The sequence below is a fragment of the Alosa alosa genome, chromosome 7, assembly GCF_017589495.1.
Source record: "Alosa alosa isolate M-15738 ecotype Scorff River chromosome 7, AALO_Geno_1.1, whole genome shotgun sequence".
In the NCBI taxonomy this organism is placed as follows: Eukaryota; Metazoa; Chordata; class Actinopteri; order Clupeiformes; family Clupeidae; genus Alosa; species Alosa alosa.
Genome location: NC_063195.1, coordinates 26014777 through 26042097, shown reverse-complemented (window position 1 = coordinate 26042097; position 27321 = coordinate 26014777). Strand labels below are relative to the sequence as shown.

Below are 27321 nucleotides of genomic sequence, written 5' to 3'. Positions count from 1 at the left end.
TCCACCTGCACATATCAGGCCTACTCTGTTGCCATGACGATCGCACAGCAGGGGGGCGGAGGTGGTGAAGAGCAGGAGACCACTTTAAGAAATTTGAAATGAAAAATCAAACTTCCGTGCCCCCCCCCCCGCAAAACACACCTCCCTCCAGCGCCCACACTAGTATGAGTCATAACGGCATCACACAAGGTAGCCGCATTTTTGAAGATTTTCCAATAAGTGCTTTAATTTACCTGGGTCATATTTAAGGGTAGAACAAAAAATCGATACAGCAATGACTTGAATGACTTCTTTTTGCAATATGTTATCGATGCACTGCCACAAAATATCAGTTGTACAATTCATATTTTCAAATGGACTCATCTGCCAATTTGCTTTACCTGAATCACTATGTAGTGCACACTGAGATGTGTCTAGAGACTTATATGCATTCATAAAATAAATGCTTATTTAGAAAACTAATATAAATAGATATAAAATATTTTAGTCACTGTGCTAAAACTCTTGTGAAATGCAGTGAATAAAAACATAATCAAAATGGACTTGACAGAAAGGGGTCAGTTGTGGGAGCCTTTCCTGCTGCTTCTGGTACTAACCAAGAGCTAACAACTGACAAACTGACAAAAATGTGATCATGCTCCTTAAGAGAGTAGCTCATTTTTGAATCACCATTCTATTTGCACATTTATTCGATTTTAAATAGCAACTTCATGTAAGTGTCTAACAGAATGACAATATCTCTGAACAAGCATGTCTACTAAAGGGACATATAATAACTCTAATAACTTTACAAATCCGAACAAGCGAGTTCTTGAGGGTTTTTTTTTGTTGGGGAAACTAGCAGCCATGATCGATCAGCCCCATGGTGGAGGAGGAGGTCGTATCAGGGAACGCTGTTGTTGTTGTTGTTGTTCCGGCTGCCATGACTCCCATCGCCGGCCGGAGCCGGTCACACCTTATCTGACGCCGTGTTTTATTCAGCGAGACATTTGCACGCTGTTCATTTATTCATCCAGAGGCCTTCGGCCCTCGCCCTCCAGCTTAGCAGGCCTCGCCCGTAGCTTTGTGCTCGTGGGCGGCGGGCGGCGCGCTTGTGTCTCGGTACAGTGTCCACACGTCAGAACGGTCAGTGGTAGAAGTTGTGTAGGAGAATGATGCGTCTCTCAGGGCTTGTTTGTGTCAGGGTTTCAAAGGTTTTGTTGTGCTGTCTTTTCATTGTGTGTGTGTGTGTGTGTGTGTGTGTGTGTGTGTGTGTGTGTGTGTGTGTGTGTGTGTGTGTGTGTGTGTGTCCATCGCCAGGTCGTGACTAACACCATGGAGGTTAGCCGCATGCATGCGGTAAAAGGCGGCGTAGGCTATGCGGGCGCATGGCACATTTCAGTATTCTCCTTGGTGTCTTCATCTCTTTCTTTTCCCTTTTTTTCTTCATTTGCTACCACGACCTAGTTCAGCGCTTCAAGATGTGCTAGTTGCATCAGTTGTGCGTCGGTGTGATTGATGAAGTAATTGTTATTTAGGTCCGCGCGTGCATCCCCAACGCACAAAAAAGCTCTCCAGAGTCGGCGATGCAGGGAAGAGGGATCCATATAATCGCCAACGGAATCGTGGCTCTTTCCGGGATCATCTCTCCCAGGGTGCGTTTTTGGCTGTCACCTTAAGTCCCCCCTGATGCCGTTTATTTATGGCGACTGTTTTCTTTTTCTGTCCTGAGAGGCATTATAGCTACTCCGAGCTTTAGCCACTAGGCTGATTGATGACTGAAACAAACTTGGTGATGCTCTGAATGATTTCTCTGGCCAGATGTGTGTGTGTGTGTGTGTGTGTGTGTGTGTGTGTGTGTGTGTTTGTGTTTGTGTTTGTGTTTAATAATGCAGGTTCTTTTGATGTTATGGTTGTCAGCATGAGATTTAAGTCATAAATATTTCTATGGGACTCATGAAAGATTGAACAATAAATGATTCCTTGGGTTTTCCTATCCCTGCCTGTATCTGCCACATGCACATATGTTTGTGTGTGGTGGGGGAGGGTGTAGAGTGGATATGTGCGTGAATCCGAGTGTGTGTGTGTGTGTGTGTGTGTGTGTGTGTGTGTGTGTGTGTGTGTGAGTTTGTCCAAATCCACACATAGCTCATGGCTTTGTGGCCAGATAAATGTCAGCTCTCTCTGATTTTTTGCCAGTAATCAAATGCACTCTACCTCTTTCCTATATTATTATTTGAATGCATTCTTTCTTTTTTCTTCCATTTTTTTGTGCTCTTTTAGCTGCTCATTTTGTCCAAGCCCTTTGACCTACCAGTGTGTGTGAATTGTATGAAACTTTATTCCTCTTCCATTATGCCTTAATTCCTCTTCTCCATCTCTCCACTCCTCTCTTTCTCCCTCTGTGTTTGACTCTCTGTTCTCTCTCTCTCTCTCTCTCTCTCTCTTTCACCCTCTGTGTTTGACTCTCTGTTCTCTCTCTCTCTCTCTTTCTCCCTCTGTGTTTGACTCTGTTCTCTTTCTCTTTCTGTGCTGTGGTCAGCGTGTGTGAATTTGTGTTTGTGTGTTTATTCCTCTTTATGCCTTTATTCCTTTATTCTGTGTTCTGTGTTTGACTCTCTCTGTGTTCTCTGTTTTCTTCTGTCTCTCTCTCTCTCTCTCTTCTGCTCTCTGCCTCTGACATTGTGACAGTTGGCCAAGCAGGAGAAGCAGCAGCAGCGGAAGGAGAAGACGCTGAACCAAAGGCCCGAGTCGGTTAGGGAGAAGCGGCCTGGGTCGCTTAGGACCTGCTTGAAGCCAGCAGCGGCGCCGAGGGCGACGTGTCGTCCGAGAGGGACCCCTAGGAGAACCCAGAACTGACCCGCAGCGAGGCCACACCATCCTTTTCCTCCTCCTCTTCCTCTCTCCACACACACACACACGCACACACACACACACACACACACGCGTACACACACACACACACACACACCTCCTCATACCAGCTTATCCCCCCTCCCCCACAGAACTGTCAATCATCCTCCACGTTGCCCACTGCTTTCACCCGAGACTCAAACGTCAGACCCGTTCTGTGAACTCGGCTCACAGAGGAGGGCGTGGCTGTCAGACCCCCCCCCCCCCCCATGGCGGGGATTGGAAGGCGCTCCTGTCCATTCCGCCCGTCACCGCTAGCCATGCCAGCAGCGTGTGGCAGCACGCCGGCCCAGGGTCCTCCGGCTAAGCCTCTTACGGCCGCCGCCAGGCCCAACACGCCGTAAGCCCTGGAGACGAGACGGCCGCCACAAGACCTCCGCCTTGACCACAGTTGTTCATATCGAAGAGGGAGGGAGGGAGGGGGGGGGATTAGCGCTGTTGAGAGAGAGAGAGAGTGCTGGCAAAAACAATGCAGTGATGATGACATCGGGATATGTTCAAACATCTGCCTGTTGCCCTCGGGTGAACCGTTGCCTAGTGTGCTGGAGGGCATAGGGGTGCTTGGCAGGAAGGGTTTGGGTTGTTTTGTTCATCATCACTGTGTGTGTGTGTATGGCTCTGGCTCTAATCTCTGTGATTGAGATTGAGTGTCTGTGTAAATATGCTGAGAGACATGCGGGTTCAGAGGTGCTTACATAAGGCCACTATATCAGACGTGTGTGTGTGTGTGTGTGTACACTGTACAACAACTCTTAAATACCTGCCTTTGATTTCTGCCATTGAGAATCTAGGAGACAAATGCCAGCTCATTGTGTTAGTGTTTGGTAGCCTGGGTCATGTACATAGGTTGGTGGCCCGTGGGCTTTGCATTGGGGGACTATATAAAACTAAGGCCAAGCAGCTAGTGAAGTACTGTTCCATATCAGCAGTTATAGGAAGCATGCTTATTTGGAAGAGACGATGTTTCCTATACCCTCGAACCTGTAAAAAACTCATGATGATAGATTGCTGAACTGCTTTAATCTACTGGATTATTCAGAAGATTTGATTCCTAATGTAACTTGACTTGTAGAGTGGAATCAAATAAAGTATATAAAATGTGTGTGTGAGTGAGAGAGAGAGAAGAAGGTGTGTGTGTGTGGGGGGGGGGGGTAGCTTTTCCCTATCTACATCCCCAGTCTTGTTGCAGAAAGCTGAGTCAGATTGAATCAGGACACTGTGAACCACAGCTCCTCTGCACTGCAATATTCATTGCGACATTTAGGAGGGCCTGTAATATTGATCTAGTTTGGATTATTCCCCCTCATGGGTTTCATGGATGTACAGGAAACCAAACCAGCACACCAAACCAAAATACGGCCTGCCACAGACACAGGGATCAACCTTTTTGCCCGCTTAATCTAGTTTTTTTTTTTTTTTTGTTTTCTGGAGTAGCAAGGCTGCATTGTGGTACCCTTAGTCCAATGCTGGCCCATTTTTTAACCCTCATCTGGTTTCTGAAACGCTTTTGTCATTGGGAGCTCATTCGGTTCCCTGAAGATTGACGACACCAGTTTTTACACTCTATCATATTCTCTTTCTCTGCCCCCCCTCCCTCCACACACACAAACATTTTTTTCTCTCTTGGTCTGTATATCACTCTCTCTCTCTCCCCTGTCATCTGTCATGACGATACTCTCTTATGACATGACTCTGACTCTCTCTGACTGTCTCTCTCTCTCTGTCTGTCCAGTCCTCTGCTGTCCTTCCCTCAGGCTCTGGTAAAGCTCCATCCCCAAAATGGCCCTCTGAGCCCCAGTGTGCTCCACACCACGAGACACCAACACCAATCTCTCTCTCTCTCTCTCTCTCTTTCTCTCTCTTCCAGAACCAGGCCAGTGTGTGCGGTGTGTGGGTGTGTGTGTGCGTGTGTGGATGGAGACGTTGGAGGTGAAACTTACTTTACTATGAACGCCCAAGAAATTCTCGCTCCACTGTCGTCCGTTTTGGGGTCCTCCAAAACTTTCCCTCCCTTGTTTGTTTTATTTATTTTATTTTATTTTTATTTTTGTTTGATGAAGCAGAGTGTTTTTGTGAGGCAACTTCAAATGTATATATAATTGTCATCAAAGGTCAAATACTCTGTGTGAAATGTATATCTTACCATCATATTACTGTAAATGTTGCCGTCAAACTTTAGTTTTTAAAAAATAAACATTAAAAGAAAGAGAACATTGTATCACTATGAGAGCATCACAGAGCCAGTGGAAGTCTCATAGATAGATAGATAGATAGATAGATATCTCTAGATAGATAGAAAGATAGATAGATAGATAGATAGATAGATCTAGATAGATAGATAGATACTTTATTGATCCCCAGGGGAAATTCAAGAATTCATGCTTTGGGCATAAACTGCATGCATGTATTTCTCAGTGTCCCATCATCCTTGCCACCGACAGCTTACATGATGATGTGCTCTTCAAGCCCGGCTGTGAGTTTCTTTATCATATCGATGTTTCATCTGCGTGCCCGAGCTAAGCCCCACCATGGAGCTGTGTCTGCAGACCAGACATCATCTCGACGTGCCTTAACCTGTAGCCATTCCTGGGTGAGCTGCCAAACCAGTGCATAGTGACGGGGGAACGAAAGTTCACCAGGAGTGATGCACGCTGTGTGTGTGTGTGTGTGTGTGTGTGTGTGTGTGTGTGTGTGTGTTCACTGGGAGTGATGCATGCTACAGTATGTGTGTGTGTGTGTGTTCACCGGGAGTGATGCACGCTGTGTGGGTGTGTTCACCGGGAGTGATGCACGCTGTGTGTGTGTGTGTGTGTTCACCAGGAGTGATGCACGCTGTGTGTGTGTGTGTGTGTGTGTGTGTGTGTGTGTTCACCGGGAGTGATGCACGCTGTGTGTGTGTGTGTTCACCGGGAGTGATGCACGCTGTGTGGGTGTGGGTGTGTTCACCGGGAGTGATGCATGCTGTGTGTGTGTGTGGGTGTGTTCACCGGGAGTGATGCACACTGTGTGTGTGGGTGTGTTCACTGGGAGTGATGCACGCTGTGTGTGTGTGTGTGTGTGTGTGTGTGTGTGTGTGTGTGTGTGTGTGTGTGTGTGTGTGTTCACCGGGAGTGATGCACGCTGTGTGTGTGTGGGTGTGTTCACCGGGAGTGATGCACGCTGTGTGTGTGTGTGTGTGTTCACCGGGAGTGATGCACGCTGTGTTAGGGGGCACTCATGGGACAGCATGGTGGAGAAGGCATGACCCAAATATGTCTCGATTCCCCCCCCCCTCTCTCTCTCTCAATTCCAAAATCGTCATACTGTTTTGCATAGCAGAATCTCAACTGAATAAGAGTTAATGTTGACAAGCACTGAGTGGCGGGGCATTTATTTATTTTTTTATTTTTTTATTTTTTTATTGTGCTGCTTTGTTTCAGGTGCATACAGACATGGTATGCTTAAGTCTTCACCTGTTACTAGGTAAGTTGTAAAGTAACAATGATGGTGATATGGTGTGTGTGCACATTGTTGTGCGGCTGGCTGTTAGAAGCTAAATGTCCAGTTAGAAAGCTGGACCACGGGTGTGGTAGCCTCTCCCACTAGTCCAGGAAACTGGGTTAAATTCCAGGCATTCTGATAGGCTTGCCTATAGAGTCTGGGACAGTCTCTCTCTGGCTTTATCTTCCATCTTGTGTGTGTGTGTGTGTGTGTGTATGTGTGTGTGAGCGCCATTCTAAACCCCACTGGCTATGGAAAAACAATTTAACTGGGTTTAATTTGTGTCCCGGCCCCCTTCCTTCTCCTCCTCCTCATCCTTTCTTTGCAATTCTTTTTTTTTACTTCCTCTGTGCACTTCAGAGACTCAGGGATTTCTTTTTTTTTTTTTTTTTATGTGTTTCAACAAGTGGGGAAAGGAGTGGGCCACTTTGTGTTTCATTCCTCATTAGAGAGATATTAAGGTCCCCAAAAGATATGCAGGAATTTTCTGAGGAATACACAGGAGATTCTCTCTCTCTCTCTCTCTCTCTCTCTCTCTCTCTCTCTCTCTCTCTCTCTCTGTGTGTGTGTGTCCTCCCTCGACCTCATGTCAACTGAAAGAGTTAAACGCTCACCCCAGTGAAAACGAGCTGCCTAGAGCCTAACCACTTTTTCCGTTCTTGCTGGAAAGTTTCCAGTGCGATTTACATGAATGCAGCCGCTTGACAACCACTCGTGCCTGCTAGCCAGATGACATTTGTTGGCTATCAGGAGTTCTCTTTGAACACCAAAGCATCAGTTGCCATCTTTAGTCCAAGACACGATGAGGTTGTAGAATAGTGAACTAATAGCCTTCAGTCATAAAAGTATTATTGTATAAAAATGCCCTAGCCCAAGTTTTTTGTCATACAAAATAACTGAAAGAATGTTTGGAGTTGTAAACAAAGTGGGAGTTTGTTTATTTTCCCCACAAGCCAAAAGCCATCCATGGCCTAGTATAATTTCATACATTCATTGGATGGTGATGAGAGTTAGCCTACTGTTTAATTTATTAGTCGTCAAAATTAATGTTGTGCGAAAAGTTCGTTCTGAGGCGCAAACAAACCCTTTATATAATCTTATGTAATTCAGCGGTCGACATGGAATTTTTGTCCTACTGAAGCGCCTTTTCCCAGAAGAGGGCAGTGATAGGCGTCGTTTTTTTTTTTTTTTTTTTGTTCCGCGGCTCCAGTAATTTCTCTTACACGCTGAGGCCATTTCCAACATCTAACTGCTTGAAAATCTCTTGCGCTCCCCCCTCTCTCTCTCTCTCTCTCGCTTTCTCTCGTTATCTCTCTCGGCCAACATCCTACACATCACCACGCACAGTGCGCTGCGTATAACCTGACGCGTACATGGAGCCCTCCTGCCGCCCACCCCTTCAGGAATAGCACATTTTGATACTTGAAATGGCATAGAAGGAAGGTTGTGCCGTATCAACGCCGCCGGTATTTCAGAATTGTTTGGCTACTCTGTGGACGTATGTGGTAACTCCTCGCACACTTTTTCACCAACCTACTTTCGCGGTCATCCTGTAACCCTCGTGATTTTTTTTTTTTGTGTGAACCCCTCTCCGCGGAGAGCGCATGGATCTGATAACTACTGGTAGTATGTCTCCAGCTGTCCGGTCCAGGAATCGACCCCTGCAAGTAATGCTGAACCAGAAGAAGATCAAAGCCCGGAGGAAAAAACGCAAGGAGTTGTTGTTTATACAGTTGTGCTTTTTGGGTGGTATGTTTCTGGTTGTCACAGCGCTCTGCTATCTCGCGGACGGGACAGGTGAGCTTGCTGGGAGACATCGTGCCACTTTTAGTTTGTAGTGTCTGTCTCATAACTCCTAATGTCAGTAACTAACACACCAGATGTTCTCACTGTCATATTATTCACAGGTTGAAAATGTGTGCCTGTTAAACCGTTAAATCTGTAATTTATTAACTCATGAACCATGATGCTCTGAATGAAGTGATAGGCTACTGGATTGCATGGAGATACGGTAACTTTTGATGGTAAATCACATCCAGGGATTGCCCAATTTCATGTCGCGATACGGCGTGACCGCAAACAAAACGTATTGTAAAAAAAGATTCCAGACCGCCGGTTAAGAATTCGAAAGTGAGGGCGAAAATCCTAACTGAGTGCAGAACGCCCATTAAATTGTTTCTAACTATGACTACATCTTTATCGTGGGAGCAAGATGGTTAGGTGTAAATATTCATACCCCGCACCGCGTGATTTGCACATCAGTATCGGTTAACGGAGACGCACCAGTGTGCTTCGGTGTGTGTCCAATGTAAGCGTAAAAGCTACCGGGGGCTAATGCACTTCCCTTCTATTGTATGCTTGAGATCTCTTAATGAACATGACGGCATATCAATTAAGGTTGATTATTTATGATGTGCACTGGCAGGTTGTGTAGTGCACGACGAGCATAGTGATAGTGCCTGTGAAAGCCATGCGCTCTGTGAAGCGCATTTTAAAGCCACAAGTAGCTTATTTGTTGGAGTTAAGTCACTACAAGTGCTTGTTCGTTAAAACCCATTGCATGGAAATCATATCATATATATCATATTATCAATATTATATAATATTACTTGACAGCATTTGAAGGGGCTAAGTTAACCATCACCACAACCCATCTGCCAAAATAGGAAATCTTTTTTTATGACCTTGAATACATTCAATCAATATTATAAATACATTTTTATTCAAGATGTGACCTTCAAAAGTCACATTAGATGAAGAGGTCAACCTGGGTAGGCTATTTATAAAACAAATAATATTTCTATAGTGATATAAAAAAGGTTTTTCTTCCAGTTCGTTCAAAATAGAAATAAAGACAACTCCAGAGCAAGTGCCAGTCTGTGGTATAAGTGCTACAAGTGTGTGCATTTGAGCTTTCCTTGCGTTTTCCTGTTTCTTAGGTTATGACGTGTCCAGCTTCACGTCCCACGACGCTGACCGGGGCATTGGTAGGAGACTGCTGTACATCTCAGATGACTACAATAGCACAGAGGAGCAGGATGAGCAGAAGAACTGCACATCTCCAGGTGAGGATAGTACACTCACAGAAGAGGAAAGACTCATACAGCTACATAATGGGGACAATAAAAAAGTTCTTTCTAGGACACTCTTAGAACTCCTTGGACTCCTAGCTTCACTGCAGCTGTGTCACCGGTGAAGGTGTGCTGTAGAACCTACACAGTATCACATATTTACATTGACATACAATGATTGATTAATTTAATATACATTAGATACTGAGCACATCCAGTAGTATAAGTAGGCTATCAACCATAACCATAGTATTAGTAACATACTTCTGTAGATTACCAGGTGGACTTCATAAACATGAGGAACCCTTTAATGGCTGCAAGAGTCTTGGAGTTCAGAGACTAGAGAGATGGGAGTCCGTATAGAATTCTACATTGATGTGCCTTTTCACAACTTCCATCAACCACCTCTTTCTGTAGCTCTGATAGATAGATAGATAGATAGATAGATACATACATACATAGATAGATACATAGATAGATACATACTTTATTGATCCCTAGGGGAAATTCATGCTACACCTGCTGAGGGCAGTTCTGAGCCTTCCCAACATCAGCCAATCAATCTTGATTAGGCTACTCACATCCGTCTCCATGTTCATCTATGAATATCGGGGCAGTGGTAGTGTAGCGGTTAAGGAGCTGGGCTAGCGTGCAGTAGCCTGTAGGGTGGTGGTAGTGTAGCGGTTAAGGAGCTGGGCTAGCGTGCAGTAGCCTGAAAGTTGTCTGTTCCATTCCCGGCTTCCACCGTTGTGCCCTTGAGCAAGGCACTTAACCCCAAGTTGCTCCGTAGACAATGTAATCCCTTGTAATATAGTTGACATATGTAAGTCGCTTTGGCTAAAAATGTGTCAGCCAAATGTAAAGTAATGTAATAAATCTTACGCTCAAGTGAAGACAGGCTATTTAGACATACAGTTCTTCAATCATCCTAATGGAGTTTACTGTCTTGTACACGTGTGTGTCATGATGCTATTGTGTCAACATTTCCTTTTACCTTGAGGAAGACGATTAATATGTTCATGCGATTTAATGTTACTGCCACATTGCTACTGTATTTTTTTATTTTATTTTTTTTTAAACTAAAGCCAGGTGATTGCTCCACAGCACACGGTGGCCTCATTAATAAAACCACGCAGTCCTCAGTCTCCTCCTAGACCCACTCCACCAAAGTCACCCTGCCGAATATAGCTAGGGGCAGAGGTCAAAGGTCAAGTGAGCCAGCACTCCAGGGAAGGCCCCATCTCCTGTTTTAGATCAGAGCCACACCTCCAAGCCTGCGTCGTAGACGCAGGGGCTAGCCAAAGATTTTAGAATACTAACCGCCCCAGTCCTCTCTGGGCTAACTGCTGTAGTGGTTTTAGAGGATTCAGGATGTGTCTGAGGTTTAGTATTAAGAGGCTGGTAAAGCTGGCCTTTGTTGCCTGTGTAATGTGTGAGTTAGGTGAAGCACTTACTGCAGAGGGGTTTTGCCTTAGGTTAGTTCACTAAGTGCACATTTGCATTTCCATCTCTTGTTTGCATGTGTATGTATTTATGTAGTCAGGAGAGTGTGTGGGCATACACATAATGCTGCATATACTGTGTGTGCATGCTCCAGTGTGTGTGTTCTTGTTGTTTTATAGTTGTGTGTGTGTGTGTGCACATAGTTGTGTGTGTGTCCAGGTATATCCTGTTTGTGCTGAGTGACACACAATCATCAAACATTACCACCCCTCTCTTGCTCTCTCTTTCTTTCTTTCTTTCTTTCTTTCTTCCTCTCCCTCCCTCTCTCTCTTTCCCTCTCTCACGATCTCTTTCTCTCTCTCTCCCTCTCTCTCGCTCTCTCTCTCCCTCTCCCTGTCCCTCTCTCCCTTTCTCCTTCTCTCTGGAGGGTGCCGTGTCTGTTGATTACTCGTTCTCTTCTCCCGCTGTTCCTGTTTCTCACTCAGAACTCATTTAGTTAATTTCACATAATACTCCCCACCCCACCCCCACCCCAATACCCTGTGAGATATCAGAGAGATGTTTATCTGTGTGTGTGTGTGTGTGTGTGTGTGTGTGTGTGTGTGTGTGTGTGTGTGTGTGTACATTTGTGTCTCTGTACTCACACTTCTAGCAAAGTGTGATCTTATGTTTTCACTCATGTTTTTCCTAGCCAGTGCAATTACACTCTTCTTTGGTTACATTTATTCACACTGTTTTTGCCTGTTTGGAATCAGTGCATGTGGGTCTGGATCTGGATCTGCACAATCTTCAGAGAGGCAATGTGTTTGGTGCGTAGCCCTTGACAGTTGCACAACAGATTATTTCGAAAGTTTCGGGAAGCATCCACCGTTGCCCTTATGAACCTGGACACAACTTCTCGTGAGTTTGTAATTGAACAAGATTCTGTTGGAGAGGACCAGCGAGGAATCCCCTCTGGGTAGAACTGCAGCCTCATTAAACCGGGGAGTGATTTACGAGCGGGTCGACCCCACGTTGCGATGCTGTGGGCAGTTTGTGTGTGGCAGTGGGGGTCCCCTCTCTCGGGGGAAAGCAACGGAGGATGATAGAAGCTCCGATAGCACCTTCTTGAACACCACGCTGTCTTGGTGACTCACCACTAACATCGCCCTGACCTGTTGATCATTGAGAGAAGACTCAGAGGAAACAAATTGGGGGTTGTGTGTCTTTTTTCGGGGTCCTTTTTAAGTGAGTCACAACAAAACTACGATGCAGTCACATCCTGTTAATTCTACCCAGGAGGCTCTTAAGAGCTGTGGGTTGTTTGACATCAGAGGGAGGATAACCACAACAGTCGTGACAACGATGATGAAAATAGGGTCACAAACAAATTAATTATACTTTAATTATGCCAGCGTGCTGGCTTAGTCAGGTTATTAAGAGGAACGAAACACCAGATCATGTCATGAAAAGCTCCAGTTCAGCCACTGAGCAGCAGTGGTGTCAGTGTCCAACACCATTTACTGACCTGGTGTCCATGGGGGGACCCTGCGGTTATTTCCCCAGTAACTCCTTCCCCCTAACTTCCTGTCTGCTCTCTACTGCCCTATCAATAAAGGTTAGAAAAGCACGAAAACAAAACAAAACAAAAAGAAAGTTCTAGTTCCCAACCGTCAAGCTGTATTTGCTCAAGGTCTAATGTCAAGTTTCAAAATGATCATGGCCACGACTCTCGGAGCATGTCCAAGAAGACAGTCTTTTCACAAAGACTTAAACTCAATGATGGGACATACTGTATATCTCTATGGACCTGAAATATTCATCTTGATATCTATTCTATGCAAACGCACACACTCAGCACATGGGCCTTTGGTCTCTTGAGTGGAGGCCTGTTTCATTTCAGCGATCACAGCAGCCGCTGAAGCATTCTGAGCTCCCCGTGAGTGATTCACTGAGCTCAGGCTCCTAGTTGGGTGCTTGATTTACACCGCCCAGCATTCACAAGTTCAAGTCTAAAGTTAGTGTAGTGTGCAGGCCGCATCACATTGAATTAAGACTGTGGTTGGAGGCAACTCTGGTTCAGTTGACAATGTGTTCAAGTGTCTCAAGTAGCATTAAATTAAAGCTTTTATCTGTGAAGCTGCTCTGTGGAATGTGAGCCATGACTTTTAAGGAGTTATAAGCATTTGAGCTGCATGTCACAAGGCAATTAAGTCCAACTGCAAGTCAATTTGTTACGTCATTGCTGTATAGAGAACCATCATGTTACAGTATCTGCTAAAATACAGTGTGAAAGACAAACAACAATGCTGTTTTTCTTAGTTTGGAATTTTCATACTTTGTATTACTGCACTTTGGCTTTGCAGGGCAGAAGGCATCTCTTTAATTGATTTATACACGTAATTGCAGAGGTGGAAAACCTTGACTCCTACCAGATACATAATGAACACAATTCATCAGCCCGGTAGATAGTGCTAGTGCTAGATAATTAGTGAAATCACACATACTGCAAAAAATAAAATCTGATCAAGTGTTATTCATCTTATATTTAAATCAAAAAATCTATTTGGTATTGTTTCTAGTATGACGAGACTTACCAAGCACACCCTCAAAATACCATTTTGACTTAATTTTAGAAGGCTTTGACTTATTTTAAGGACTTCTTTCTTATCAAGACAAATTTGCTCAATGCACTGACAGACACATTGGCTTGTTTTCAGGATGAGACATCTTAAGATAAGTTGAACTATACTTAAATTAAGTCAAATGATTTTATGAGAGAGTGCTAGGTAAGGCTCTTTATACTGAAAACAATACCAACTAGATTGTTTGATCTTGATATAAGATGAATAACACCTGGTTATATTTAGTTAGATAAGCAGTTTTTGCAGTGCATGTGATGTGCACAGGTAGAACAGCACATGGTAGGACTTGTACCTTCTGAAGCCAGAGGTTTCCACCTCTGATTGACAGGTTCACCTCTGGTTGATTGACAGGTTCACCTCTGGTTGATTGACAGGTTCACCTAAGATGTGACTGCACTAGTGCTCACATGGTCATGGCCACATTCATGCACCTCTATTACAGGCATGTCACTGACTCAGAGGGATGTGACATTGTATCGTTGGCTTTTATTCCTTAATCTTTAGACTTTAATCAAGTAGACAATTGTCCTTTAGAAAGCTCATACACTGCTGGTGGAACGTCAGCTGTGTTAGCGCAGCATCTTCAGTTTTGTGTGGTAGCCTACCACAGGTAGGTTTGAATGACAGAAAAGACTGATATAATAAGTAGGCTAGTTCTAGATGTAGTAGCATAGTAGTTTATAGTAATAGCTTTTATATTTGCTTCATAGCAGTAAACTGAAAAAGAAGTGATTGAGAAGGTGAAGAAATAGTTTCGATTTCAGTGTTGTGAAGGGAATGAAGATCCAGACAGGAGAGAATGGGGACTGGTGAGGTTGTTGGCCCCCATATGTGCGGCTGTATTGAGCTATGATATGGTTGTCTCTTACTGTATATTCACAATCCATTTTCTCCGTAGTTGGTCGTCAAGAGGAGAAAGTATGAAAGCTTGTGGTCAAATTGAATTTAGCTGATGTCCAACACAGGGGGATACAACAGTGCTACCCCTTCACAGTGCTGAATTTTAACCCTTAAAGGTGTAGGTTTTTGAACATTCTAAGTTCCGCAACAATTAAAGGTTCTAAAATTCTATGTTGAATTCAATGAACCCAGATATTCTTTAGAATGTTAATTTCCCAACATTTTTAATCTCTTCATCGCCCCGATTATTATGACCGCCCGGCATGGCCAGGTTTAGTCAGATTTTTTTTTTTTTTTTTTTTTTTTTTCATGTCCAAATTTCCGTCAAAGGATTCCGGGACACTGAAAAGACGGGGTACCACGAAACTTGGTGGGCATGTAACCCCACATGGATAGCATGGAACCATCGTTTTTCGTTTTTGATCTGTGGCCCCCCCCCGCTGGACTGGACCCAAAAGGAGGGTAGGGCAGACACAGTTTTCTGTGAATATCTCGAGAACCGTAGGGTTTAGGAGGACCATTTTTTTTGTATGTTGATCTCAAGGGGCCATGTCAACCCATTCCATAACCACTCATTTCATGTATAGCGCCACCTAGTTAAACACAAAAAAGTAAAAATTAGGTGTTTTAATCGCAGGTATCTGTGACCTAACATAGTCAAAACTGCACGAAATTGGAAGTGTAGGATCGTTATGACACCCTCTGAATGCACGCCAAGTTTTGTGGAATTCCGTTCATGGGGGGCCACACAATAAATTAATTTATGTTATTATACACCAACTGGGCTGTAGGTGGCCGGAGACAGTTTTCTGTGAATATCTCGAGAACCGTAGGGCCTAGGATGTCCACCTTTTTTTGTATGTTGGTCTTAAGGGGGCATGTCAACCCATCCCATTACCACTTATTTCATGTATAAAAGCCACCCTAGTTAAAATGAAAAAGCAAAAATTAGGTGTTTTCATCACAATATCTCTGGCTGACATGGTCAAAACTGCACGAAATTGAAAGTGTAGGATCATTATGACACCTTTCGAATGCATGCCAAGTTTTGTGAACTTTCGTTCATGGGGGGCCTTACAATAAAATAATTTATGTGTACATTTAGTGACCATACACCAACAAGGATTCGGGACACTGAAAGACCGGGGTACCACGAAACTTGGTGGGCATGTAACCCCACATGGATAGCATGGAACCGTCATTTTTCGTTTTGATCTGTAGCCCCCAGCTGGACTGGACCCCCGAAAGGAGGGTAGGGCAGAACAGAACACAGTTTTCTGTGAATATCTTGAGAACCGTGGGGCCTAGGATGACCAATTTTTCTGTATGTTTGCCTCCAGGGGTCATGTTAACCCATTCCATGTGCACACATGTGCATAAACAGATACACGCACACACATACATTCACAGTAATCATCATTATGACACATACTCACACAGTAGACATATGTGCGCATGCATGCATATGCACAAACACACATCATGCAGACAAACACACAAGAACGCACACACACAATTCAAGAATTTCTCAGAATTATGAACAGGCAAGATGGGGGTGGGGTTGTATAAAATTAATTTTACATGTGAAATCTATGAACTAATCATTTTTTGGTACTTGTTGTCTAGCAGATACCAGTGAGAATTGAGTGTGAATAATGCAATTTAGTGAGACAGATTAGAATCATATAGGCCTTTCAGCATGATTTATTTTTGTGGAAATAATGTGCTGGACTGGGCAGCGGTCATATTTTGTACCGCTCTGCGGTACATCTAGTTTTTTTACCAGCCACAATGTATAAGCTGGCATACAGCTCTGGAAAAAATGAAGAGACCACTGCACATTTTTATGATGTCATCCTATAGTTGCTGAGTGACATTCGAAGGAGTTGATGGTCATATTCAAAATTAAGAGACCACTGCAAATTTGAATATGACCGTCAACTCATTTGAATATCATTCATTCAACTCATAAGATGACACATTAAAAAATGTGCAGTGATCTCTTTTTCAAGTGTGATAATTGGCAAAATGACTCACAGTGAATTCATAATTGAGATCTTGGACAGAGGACACAGTAAGCTTTAAAAATATATCCTGGTCAAAGTCATATCGTGAATCGTTGTCAAGATACAGAATTTGAATTACGGCATCCCACCATCTTTTTCCAGTTGAAAAACAGAGAAAATCAGGTTTGAGGTTACAGTTTATAGGCAGGTACATGTAGGATTTGCCCACTTGAATATACATTTTTGTAACTTTACGTTCTTGTCTTGACTTCATTCATATAACACCAAAAAAGAAAAATCAAGATCATCAATGGTTTTTGAAGTAATTGGCCTGCATCTCAGAATTAGAATATGCAACTTGTGACTCATTTTGTCCGATCGTGTCACACACATATATTGCTGCGGAAGTTCTTAAAGGGATATTCCACCATTTGGGAAATTACACTTATTTTTCACCACCACTTGAGTTAAACAATTGATTTTTACCTTTCTCCAGTTCATCCAGCTGTTCTCTGAGTCTGGCGATACCACTTTTAGCTCCAGCCTAGTATGCAGTAGATCATTGAATCAGATTAGACCATTTGCATCTCGCCTGCTAGCATCAGATTTCCAGTAATTTTTCTATTTAAAACTTGTCTCCTGATTTGACATGGAACTATACTCTCATTCAATAATCCAGTCACTAACCAATTAGAAGGGGACTATGCTGCGTGCGTGCGTCGCGTCGCGTCTTGCGTCGCGTCGCGTCGCGTCGCGTCGCGTCCTTTACATGAAAATAAAAATTAATTTCATAGATAAGTATACCCTCCATGAGGTCACCCCTCATGGAGTTTATCTGACGAGAGGGTATGAAGCTTGAAATAGGACGCTCTGAGTCACCATGTTTGTTGTGCTACACGATGTAATCTAACAAGCTGACAGACAACTCATAAATCCCATCAGACAAGTTTTGGTTATAATAATACTATTATTGGATAGTACAGTGTCTGTTACTCACTAACTTTTGAAAAGTCTAAACGATGACACAACGACAGGGAAACTAATTTTAAGGCCCAAAACCATTTTTGCACCAGGCTGTAAGTAAATAAGTTTTGGAGCCACCCCATATGGACGTTCAAGGTACTGCTGTTTTTTCTCCCAACTTCAGCATTGGCTTCATTGTTTGGTTGCCATTGCATGCTTTTTTGATATATACACATGCACAGCTGTGACTATATGAGAACTTTTGCCTGTGGTTCTACCATTATATGTGTGTGTGTGTGTGTGTGTGTGTGTGTGTGTGTGTGTGTGTGTGTGTGTGTGTGTGTGTGTGTGTGTGTGTGCTTATATGTGTCATATGGACGATCACTGACCCACAAGCATGCCTCTCATAGGAAAGAGTAGGCTACAGAAGGTTAAATGTCTCCATAACAAAGAAACAGCTTTGTGTATCTTCCTTTATTCCTTGTTGGAAAACCCCCTCTTTCTTACATATTTTACCCTCAAACAAGGATGTCTGTTGTGGAAATGTCAGGTGATGAAATTCGTGAGAGAGAGAGAAAATACTTCTCCAGTAGTGATAACGTCTTCATAGTCCTCTGAGCATTCTTATACTTTGTTTAGCACAATAATCGGCGTCTCACTCTCAGATCGAATAATTTCATACAGTGAATTTTGTTCATAAATAAAACAGGAATGTGCATGCATAAGTCTACATGCTTAATTCGCATGCATGCATGTGTAATGGTGACGTGCGTTAGTCACATGTCTTCTTCTTCTTTTTATCTCGCATTGTACAGTAATGCTCATAATATACATTGCAGTGTATTGACATGTAAGACATACGTATGTAGGCTACTATATGTGAAAAGGATAATGTTCTAGCTTACTGTAGTTGATCATTTAACAGCTAAGCTAACAGCGGTTAAAACACACCAACAGCTAAAATAAACTTCACCAGGGTTAAAATTCCTAGCCTGCCTTTATATAGCATACAATATGTATTTTTAATGAGGCAGACTTTCCACCTATTGAAAAGGAGAGGGGATGCATTGAGAATATGTTCATATTCGTCTTACTAACCTCTTAATGCCTAGTATAGGTCACAACTGGTCAGTCGTTGTTATGTTTGATGTATGTTTTGATATACTACTGCATGTTTTCACATCAAATGTCCAACCTAAGAAATGAGGCAGCTGTTTGTCTTGCTCTTAGATTTCATAAAACTGGGGAAAAAAAACTGAATACATCTGAATCCTCCACTTTCTTCATTTGAAATTGGTCAAATCATTGAAAAATAAACTTCACTATTTTTTAGACACATTTAAAAGTTTGACCATGTACATGTAGCTCCCCCTGTGCCTTCTCCCTTTTCAATCGCAAAATATTCTCTCAGCAGGACGCCACTTAAGTGCATAAGCTACTGAGGACCACAGTAGCCCCCCAGCTTTGCTCCTGTGCCGTAGCTCTCTGTCAGTAAACAGATGCTTTTCCTATTGATCTATTTCCAGTTCAGCGAGTGCACGACTTTTCTCTGCGGAAGCCCAAGTGAGCTTCTAGTGGGAGTCCGAGTCCAATATCTACATCAGTCCCCCCAGTACCCTCTGACTCTGACTGGAAAATGTCACAGCCTAAGACATGGGAACATGCACTGGTACTTGGAAATAAATTGGCCATCCTAGTCTAGGATGTACATCGTAATCATTTATGTAGTCCATCTCTGTAAGAGCGAGATGGTTTCTAACATGGATTGAGGCGTATGTCCACACTCATCTAGAACATGGCACAAAGATGGGAGGAAGCGATGGGAGAGAGTTGCTGGAAATCTATAGATAACTTCTATAGATTCTATATTAGTATATGTGACCCTGCAAGGCGTTGACACTCAAGATTGTGTGAAGAGATTGTCCTGGCTGTTGTAGTGTGTAGTTTAGAAGTTGTATAGGACATATGTTGATATGTGTTTTTGTTGATATGTGATATGTCATATGTCATAGGTGATGTAGTTGAAGTGTGTGTGGAGGTGATTTGTGTGGTCGTGTGTGGTTGAGGCGGTGGTAGCGTAGTGGCTAAGGACCTGGGCTAGCATGCAGTAGCCTGAAAAGTGGCGGGTTCAATTTCCGGCATCCACGGTTGTGCCCTTGAGCAAGGCACTTAACCCCAAGTTGCTCCAGGGACAATGGGGAACGGTCAACTGACATGTGTCCTGAAAGGGGATCGGTCAACTGACATGTGTCCTGAATGTTTTGTTCTGCCCCAAAGGCCACTTTGTATTATAATGTGTATGTGGTGTGTTGTTTTATGAGATTGTCCTGGCTGATTGTCACCCTCACAATTGAGTTTTATCTTTCTCACATTCTTACTGGTATATGTGCTGCTTGTGATATTTGAAAGAACCAGAAGAGACAGACAGACAGAAGCTATTTCTGCCACAGCACTAACCAACAGTAAATGGTTATAGCATAATAACAACATCTTTATAAATGTCATTATAAACCAAGAGGTAAACAAATATTGGTAGCATTTAGTCATTGTAATTCAATTGTCATTGAGCTTTGCATTGCAATCACTGGCCTATATTCCGAGGACACTCATAGGTTTCCCTAGCCTGACGAGCCAGACCCACATTAAAATGTAGGGTCTGGGCACTCACCGTTCGCAGTGCTCAGTCCAGGCGGGATAATCGGTTGTCTTTCAAATTCCACTGCTTAATAGGATGGCTGGAGTCCCATGCGTTTTCCCACCAGCGGAGCTAGTTGGCTAGTTCAAACTTTTGCCATCTTAAAACAAGCTTAACTCGTGTCACACTGTTGGCTAACAGCAACATCCATCTTCTTTGTTTTCAAGTAGCAGGGAATTCAAGCCAAACTGTTGCAACTCTGCCATCAATCATTATGTTAAGCCAGCCCTCTTGACTCTATACCGCGATTTGATTGGCCCGACAGAAGTTTAATTTTTCGAGCTCACAAGACAACGGAGAGTTGCTAGACTAGCCCTGGAAGCAAATGTAATTTGCTGCCGCTAGGGTGCGTCTAGATTTCTAGGCTAAGGTTTCCCATGGTCCTGCTTAGACTTACACTAGTTCCCAAGTCTAATCATCTGAATAAAACAGCTAAACAAAAGGAAACTTTTTTATATTGTCAGTGCCTGTTTGTTTCAAAACCTTTGTTTATGACGGTGTAATCAGTTACTTTTCTCATTTGTTCCTGAACACTTTCCTATCAGAGAAAGCCAAGATTTAAGCAATAAACAGCAGATTAAAGCACTTTAACTACATGCTTAGGAAAAGGGGGAAGTGATAGACAGTAAAGCAACAAAGAACATACTGGCAGGATACTTTTCATTTTTACGTCATTTGGCAGTGAATTTGATGCTAGCCCCATCACCGCTGTGGTTATTTTAAACTTCACACGGCCACACATTCTCAGAGTCAGGCTTTTCAGGTGTTCATCATGTTTAATCGCTAAGCTCTGCAGGCAGTCAGGGATAATTTGTGTACGTTGAGTTCTTGTGAGTAACAAAAAAGGGGGAGGGAGAGAGACAGAGAAAGAAAGAGAGAAAGAAAGCATTTCCCAGTGTGCACAATTATCCTCTGCTTCCCTTTTGGCTGTGGATTGGGAGCATGATGGTAATTGGCTGGTTTGCTGCCATGCAGTGTTTAAGGTAGATGCACCACATGTGTGTACTATATGTGGTGTGTCCCTCCTCTGGACTACAGGGAGGTAAAACATTGGAAAACATTGATAAAACATTGGTAAAACATTGCTCTTATGAAGCAGTAAAGTCCTTTCATTCATCACAGTAAAGGCTCCCCTGTCTCAACATGAATATGCCCATCTATCATACATTTGTGATGAGCTTGCATATTCGTACTACTTCGTCCTATTTCGACTACTAAAACATATTTTGTCTGTTATATGAAAGTAGCCAAATTAAAACTGAAAAAGGGCGTATATGAATTTTACATCCTTCCTCCTAATGTATAAAACCACGAAAGGAAGCGCTATGAAAGAGTGATGGTCTCTCCTCAGGGTTTCACACATATGGCGACCAGTATGCTGAGCTAAGAGATGTCTCCAGCGGCAGGAAAACTCTCTTTTTTTTGTCCAATGATGTGTAATAAAGTAAAGGTAAATAAATTAAAAGACATGTTAAAATATATATCTGGATAAGTAAATTACACAGTTTAGAAAATGCAAAAGAGAAGAAGTGCAAAAAAATAAAAGAAAGGGGAAAAATATTGAATAGGAGCATGTCGCACAATGAGTGAATCTCACACAGAGAGAGATAGAGAGAGCAAGAGAGAGAGATAGATAGAGAGAGAGAGTACATGACTCATCATTCTTATTTATCCCTGTGAGTAGCCCCCCTTTCCCTCCTCACATCACCTCATCTCACAATTTGAGCTTGCACTCTTCCCATAAGTGTGTGTTGCCACGGTGACGGCCTCGGGATTATGTCATCGGCGTGGCGGCACAGCACAAGTGGCAGGCTCTGCCAGCGCGGGAGCATACGCAGAGAATTGGGGAGGGGGAGGAATGACGTAATGGGCACCACTGATGGATGCCACCACTGACGAGGGCACCGATTCAACAACCCTCACCCCCACCAAATCCAGCTGCTGCAGGGACAGTTCACAGCCACGCCAGGCCCTGGAGCGTCGCCTCTGTACATACTGTACAGGCCAGCTCTGCCAAGTTATCAGGCTGGAGGGAGGAAAAGTAAGAGGTGGCTGCTGGAGATGAACTTTACTCGGGTAATGTTGCGTGAGCAGCAGTTTATTTACTTAGACGATGTTGTTGTCTACTGTCTCCAGAAAGAGGAACAGTCGGCACCAAATAAGGAGAGTTTGTGAGACGTGCATGGTAGCTCTCTACTTTCAGCTGCAGCTTATTGTAATTAACAACCACAAAAAAAGAAAAAAAAAAACATGTTCCTGAGAGAGAGAGATTCATGGTGATTGCAGTGAATAATAATGACAGTGACTAATTTAAAGCACACTTAATCACATATTCATGATGCTTCTCTCCTCCGACATGAAAAACATGCCATCGTCATTAATGGCGGAGTCGCCAGCATGAAACATTGAGTCAGCCGTGGATTGGTTGGTGAGCCGGGGTGGCACTGTGCCGTAATGGTGATGGTGCCATCTGGGATGACGGGTGAGGTGATTCAAAGCGACAGCGCCGGACGGCAGCGTGAGGGATTTCTCTCTCATCTGGCAACCTGCTGAAGTCATTAACATCATGCTTACAGATCCACTCTCTCTTCCCCAGAGTCAACACCGTTCTATAGTGACAGATAGCATTAGGTATGTGCTGTAAGAGTGTGTGTGTGTGTGTGTGTGTGTGTGTAAGTACGTGGACACACATTGGGACCAGCAGTGTGCTGCCCTCACAAAATAATTGGATGTTTCCTGACTGGTTAAGGGAATTGTGTTCCATTGCATTGATGGATGCATTAAAGTCCATTTCTTAGTTTTCTTTTTCAGTGACAGCTGTCACCAAGTAAACATAATATTTATCTATTCTAGAAATAACAGCATCTTTGATGCTCCTTAAAACGAAGTGTGCTGTCTACAAATGGATATGCTCATTCTAAGACCATAATGTGTACTTTGATGTACTTTTAATGAGATGCTAAAGACATAATGGAGTTGTAGTGGCTACTTAATTGCTGTGCAGTCAATCCTTTGCATCATGTCTCTTTGTTAACCCTTTAGGCGCCAGGTTTTAAAAAAAAAACATCATTCGATTTTTACATCAAAATTTCAAAAGGCCATGGCTTGAAACTGGTCAGAGATAAAGTCCTACTGTAAATGTGAAAATCATTGAGTATGAACAAAAGTTTATGAAGGGGGTAAATGTACACATCTAATTTGCATATTATGACGTCACTGGATGACAACCACCTCGAATTATGCACATTTCAGTAATACTGGATGTTGAACATTATATTTGAGCAGTTTTGCTTACTTTTTTGTCATTTCACCCACATAACACCTGAACAGGAAAGCAGTCACATGTAAACCAACAATAGTAAACTATTACTATAACCACAAACCTTATTCTACTATACAATAAAGTAGCCTGGTCAAATCAGTTCCTATCGCGGGTGACTTCGTAGTTCTTCAGAGCCCTATTTTTACTACCCCTGCTGTCTTTACGACGTCCATTACGGACACTATCGTCACCTTTACCACTGGCACCTTCAGCTACGTTGGGCAGAGGGTCGACATAAGTATGGTATGCTTAGTGAACACTGTCGAAAAGACATAAAAGGCGCACCTCCATTCACTGGACGAGCATTGACTAGACAATCGCTCATATTCTCCAAAAGGCAGATATTCTCCTTCAGAATCAGACTAGGTAAATAACAGACCCAAGACTTCATCACATGTTAACTTTTTCTTCAACATTTGGTGTATTTCTGCTTCAATTTGTGCAAAACTATGGCCCGCATTGCTTCCGTGTTATGGAGGAAATGCACGTCGTCTTATGTGTTTCTCGGTAATCGTGTGTAATAGCGTGTAATACCACATCCATTACGGACACTTATCATCACTATTACCACTGGCACCTACAGCTATGTTGGGCAGAGGGTCTAAATAAGCCTGGTATGCTTAGTGAACACTGTCGCGAAAGACGCCAATACGCACCCATTCACAGGCGGCTCGTGACTATCACTGTCAATAGACGATCGATCATATCCTCCAAAATGCAGATTTTATCCTTTAGAATCAGAATAGATGAATAAAAGACCGAGACTTCATCACACGTGAATTTTTTTTGGTGTATTTCTGCTTCAATTTGTGCAAAACTATGGCCCGCATCGCCTTCCGCGTTATGGAGGAAAATGCGCCTTCTTCATGTGTGTTTCTCGCGTGTTTCTCCTGTGCTTCCTGAACGTTTTGAAAAAAAAGGTTGAGCTTGAATCGAAGCGCTGGGTGTCTGCCAACTAGTGGTGGAGAGTACAAATGAGATTTGTCACCGTACATGGATCTATCGTCTGTTTTAATCAGTGACGTTGTTTGTCGCAATTTTGCGACTTTGGCGGGTAAAGGGTTAAAGCATCTTCAGGGTCTTGCTATAAACCTGCTGGCCAGATGAGTGATGTTCAAAGGGCTAAAACACTTTTAACTGTTTAAGAGTGTGGCCAGAAATGGGTGTAGGGGCAGGAGAAAATGCCCCAATAAACACACACAGATACACACACACAAACACACACACACACAAACACTCCCATGACACAAACAGCTTATCCATCTTCTCATGTTTAAGCATCCCACGCTGCGCAGCAAAGTCTCACCCTGCGGAGACACAGATGATTGCTGATTGATGCATGGACTTCCGCTGATTGGACATAGCGACACACACAAGGCGCTTTGACGATCACGCGGTGATTGTGTGCCGCTGTGGTTGCTGCCATGCCGCCTTCGCTCGACACCATGTGCCGCAGCAGGACCCAAACCGCTGTACGTCTGGGGCGCTAACTGCTAAGCGCTAATTGCAATCTGTGTTCCTGGTGGGGGCCAGTGAGTTACCAAAGTACCAATTACAATTACAGATGCCTGTGTTTACCAGCACACAAGCTTGTTTACAACTCCGTGGCAGTTTGTGTCTCGTATGTGTCGTCGGTGGTGTGTTTCTTACTGTTCTTGTTGCTTTTGTCTTCTTTCAGCTTCTTCAATCTCTCTGAAAGTTTATCTCTGAAAATTACAGTTTCTGGTTGTTGTACAGAATCTTGCAATCAGAGTTAGGAAAATATGGAAAAAGTTGCCACTTTTGTCTCTTATGGTCCAATGCATCTTCCCTGTGCTCAGTCCTGTTATTGACTTCCGTGCAGTTAGATTAGACTCTCAGCCCCTCACGCCCTTGTTCAGTTGCACAAAATACAACCCAGCGCTCACAATCAAAAATGCTACTGAAAATGTGGACGGAAATTATAATTATAAAAAGTGGAGAAGCAAAGAGAGAAATCAAGTCCTTCGCTCTTCGCCAGTGCCTTGAGCCTGAAAGCTTGGCGTGGTGCCAGCCTGGCTGAATGGCACTGTGGCTGCTTTTGTTGTTCGGCCAATGGGTGGAGGAGGAGCTGGAGGTGTTGTGAGTGCTATCTGGTCATTGGGGAATGTCAGGAGGAGGAAGAGGAGGGTGGAAGTGATGTGAGTGATATGTGGTCAGTGGGGAATGTCAGGAGGAGGAAGAGAAGGGTGGAGGTGATGTGAGTGATATGTGGTCAGTGGACAATCTTAGCATGAGGAAGAGGAGGGATGGAGGAGAATCTTAGGAGTGTCAGGAGGATGGGGAGGTAGACGAGGAGAGGAGGAGGAGGTGTTTTGAGCAATACATGGCCAGTGGGGAATCTCAGGAGGAGGGGAAGGAGTAGGTGGAGTAGGAGGGGGAGGAGGGGGTCACCCACCACTTCCGCTGGCCACTTCAGCCCACTCATGACTGAGGATGGAGATGTGGTTTCCATGGTGTTACTGTACTGTGACTGGTAGATTTACCAGACTCAAACCCTCATTCAGCTGTTGCAGTCGAATTGATACTTGGAAGAATTAAGAAATAAATACATACAAAGATACATTTGCATTGAGATAGCATTCCATGTAATAGCACAATCATACTGTGCTAATAGTTTACAGTCTACACACTTTTGACCGATTGCCTCTCCACAAGTGGTCTTTTCACCTCTTTGACGAGGCTTTGGTCTCATGAATCGCACATGACCCCTCAACCACCAGAACCGCACTGTACACACGCGCAACACAAAGACAGCATCGGCCTCCTCTCCCCATCAGAAGAAGGAAACCTTTCACTGTGTCCCTGAAAAGCCGGCATTGTGTCCCACACAATGATTCCACACAGGGTTTCCAGAATCATTTGGTTTGGTTCTTTCTCCGTGGCGGTCATTGCGTAATGGCATGCATAGGACCGATCGCTCCACGCACAGTGCCGCGGTGCCGGAGGAAGGTTACCAGAGGCTGCTGCTAACCCTGATGGAAGGACAAGGTGTGCGTGTGTGTGGCCGTGGGTGTGGGCTTGCACGCATGTGTATGGTGTGATGATGATAGACTCAGGGTTGTGAAGCAGGTTTTTGTGTGTGTGTTTTTTGTGGGGTGGGGGTCTGGATTGGTTCGTGTGTGTGAAAGAGAGAAAGAAGAGAAAGAGAGAGAGAGCAAGAGACGAGAGAGAGAGAGAGAGAGAGCTGTTGTGTGTGGCAAAGACCAGCTGTTGGCTCTTGCTCAGAGAACCAGGCCACTTAATCTCAGCTGCACTGCTCCAGTAGCAGAACAAGTGCAGACACAGGCAGGTGGACTGCAGGCTCCTCTTTACTTCCTTTTCTTCTCCTCCCTTTTTCTTTTCTTCTTTTTCTTTCTCTGTCTCCCTCACTCTCATTTTCTTTCTCTGATTATAACCACAGAGACTGTGATGGTCAACCTATTGATGGGGTCAATAGAAATGTGGCATTTAAATCACTGAAAGACAAAACAAGAGAATGTTTCCTGTTAAATGGAACCAAAACACTAAACATTCACTATTTTAAAGAATGACACATATTATTTTCCAGCACATTAATATGTCTTCAGTCACAACGTGCTAGTTGGACTTTGTACAGAGTACAGACAGAACCGCTGACAAGTGGACTGTCTTGTGCCCGGTTGTCATCATTAGTTGAAGGGCACCGTTCGCCCTATTCCACCGACAAAGAACCGGTTCCGTTCACAAACCACCATTTGAACTGTTCAGAGCATTACCGCCAAACTAAAATGGGTTCAGAACGTGGAACTTTCTGAGCTGGAACGGGAAAAAAAACAGTTGGTTTGTCCTGCAAACTGGAACGGGTGTGACATTCTACCATTCAGAGAGAAGCAGGCTAAAAGTGTACGTTAACTCTGACCTGGCAAACCCAGGGACTCGGTGCCCT

The 27321-nt window shown here is 43.7% G+C and overlaps 2 protein-coding genes across 2 annotated transcripts in view; both read left to right on the top strand.

The window, feature by feature from the left end:
- The window catches only part of dtd1 (D-aminoacyl-tRNA deacylase 1), a 12909-nt gene extending 8915 nt beyond the window's left edge, over window positions 1-3994 (top strand). The window contains 2 exon segments of the mRNA XM_048247267.1: window positions 2671-2764; window positions 2767-3994. Coding sequence (XP_048103224.1) covers window positions 2671-2764; window positions 2767-2822 — 150 coding nt within the window. The 3' untranslated portion in view covers window positions 2823-3994.
- A 3653-nt stretch (window positions 3995-7647) lies between these two features.
- The window catches only part of LOC125297133 (sodium/potassium/calcium exchanger 3-like), a 39137-nt gene continuing 19463 nt past the window's right edge, over window positions 7648-27321 (top strand). Inside the window, exons 1-2 of the mRNA XM_048247299.1 lie at window positions 7648-8169; window positions 9312-9437. Coding sequence (XP_048103256.1) covers window positions 7977-8169; window positions 9312-9437 — 319 coding nt within the window. The 5' untranslated portion in view covers window positions 7648-7976. The remainder of the gene's footprint in view (window positions 8170-9311; window positions 9438-27321) is intronic.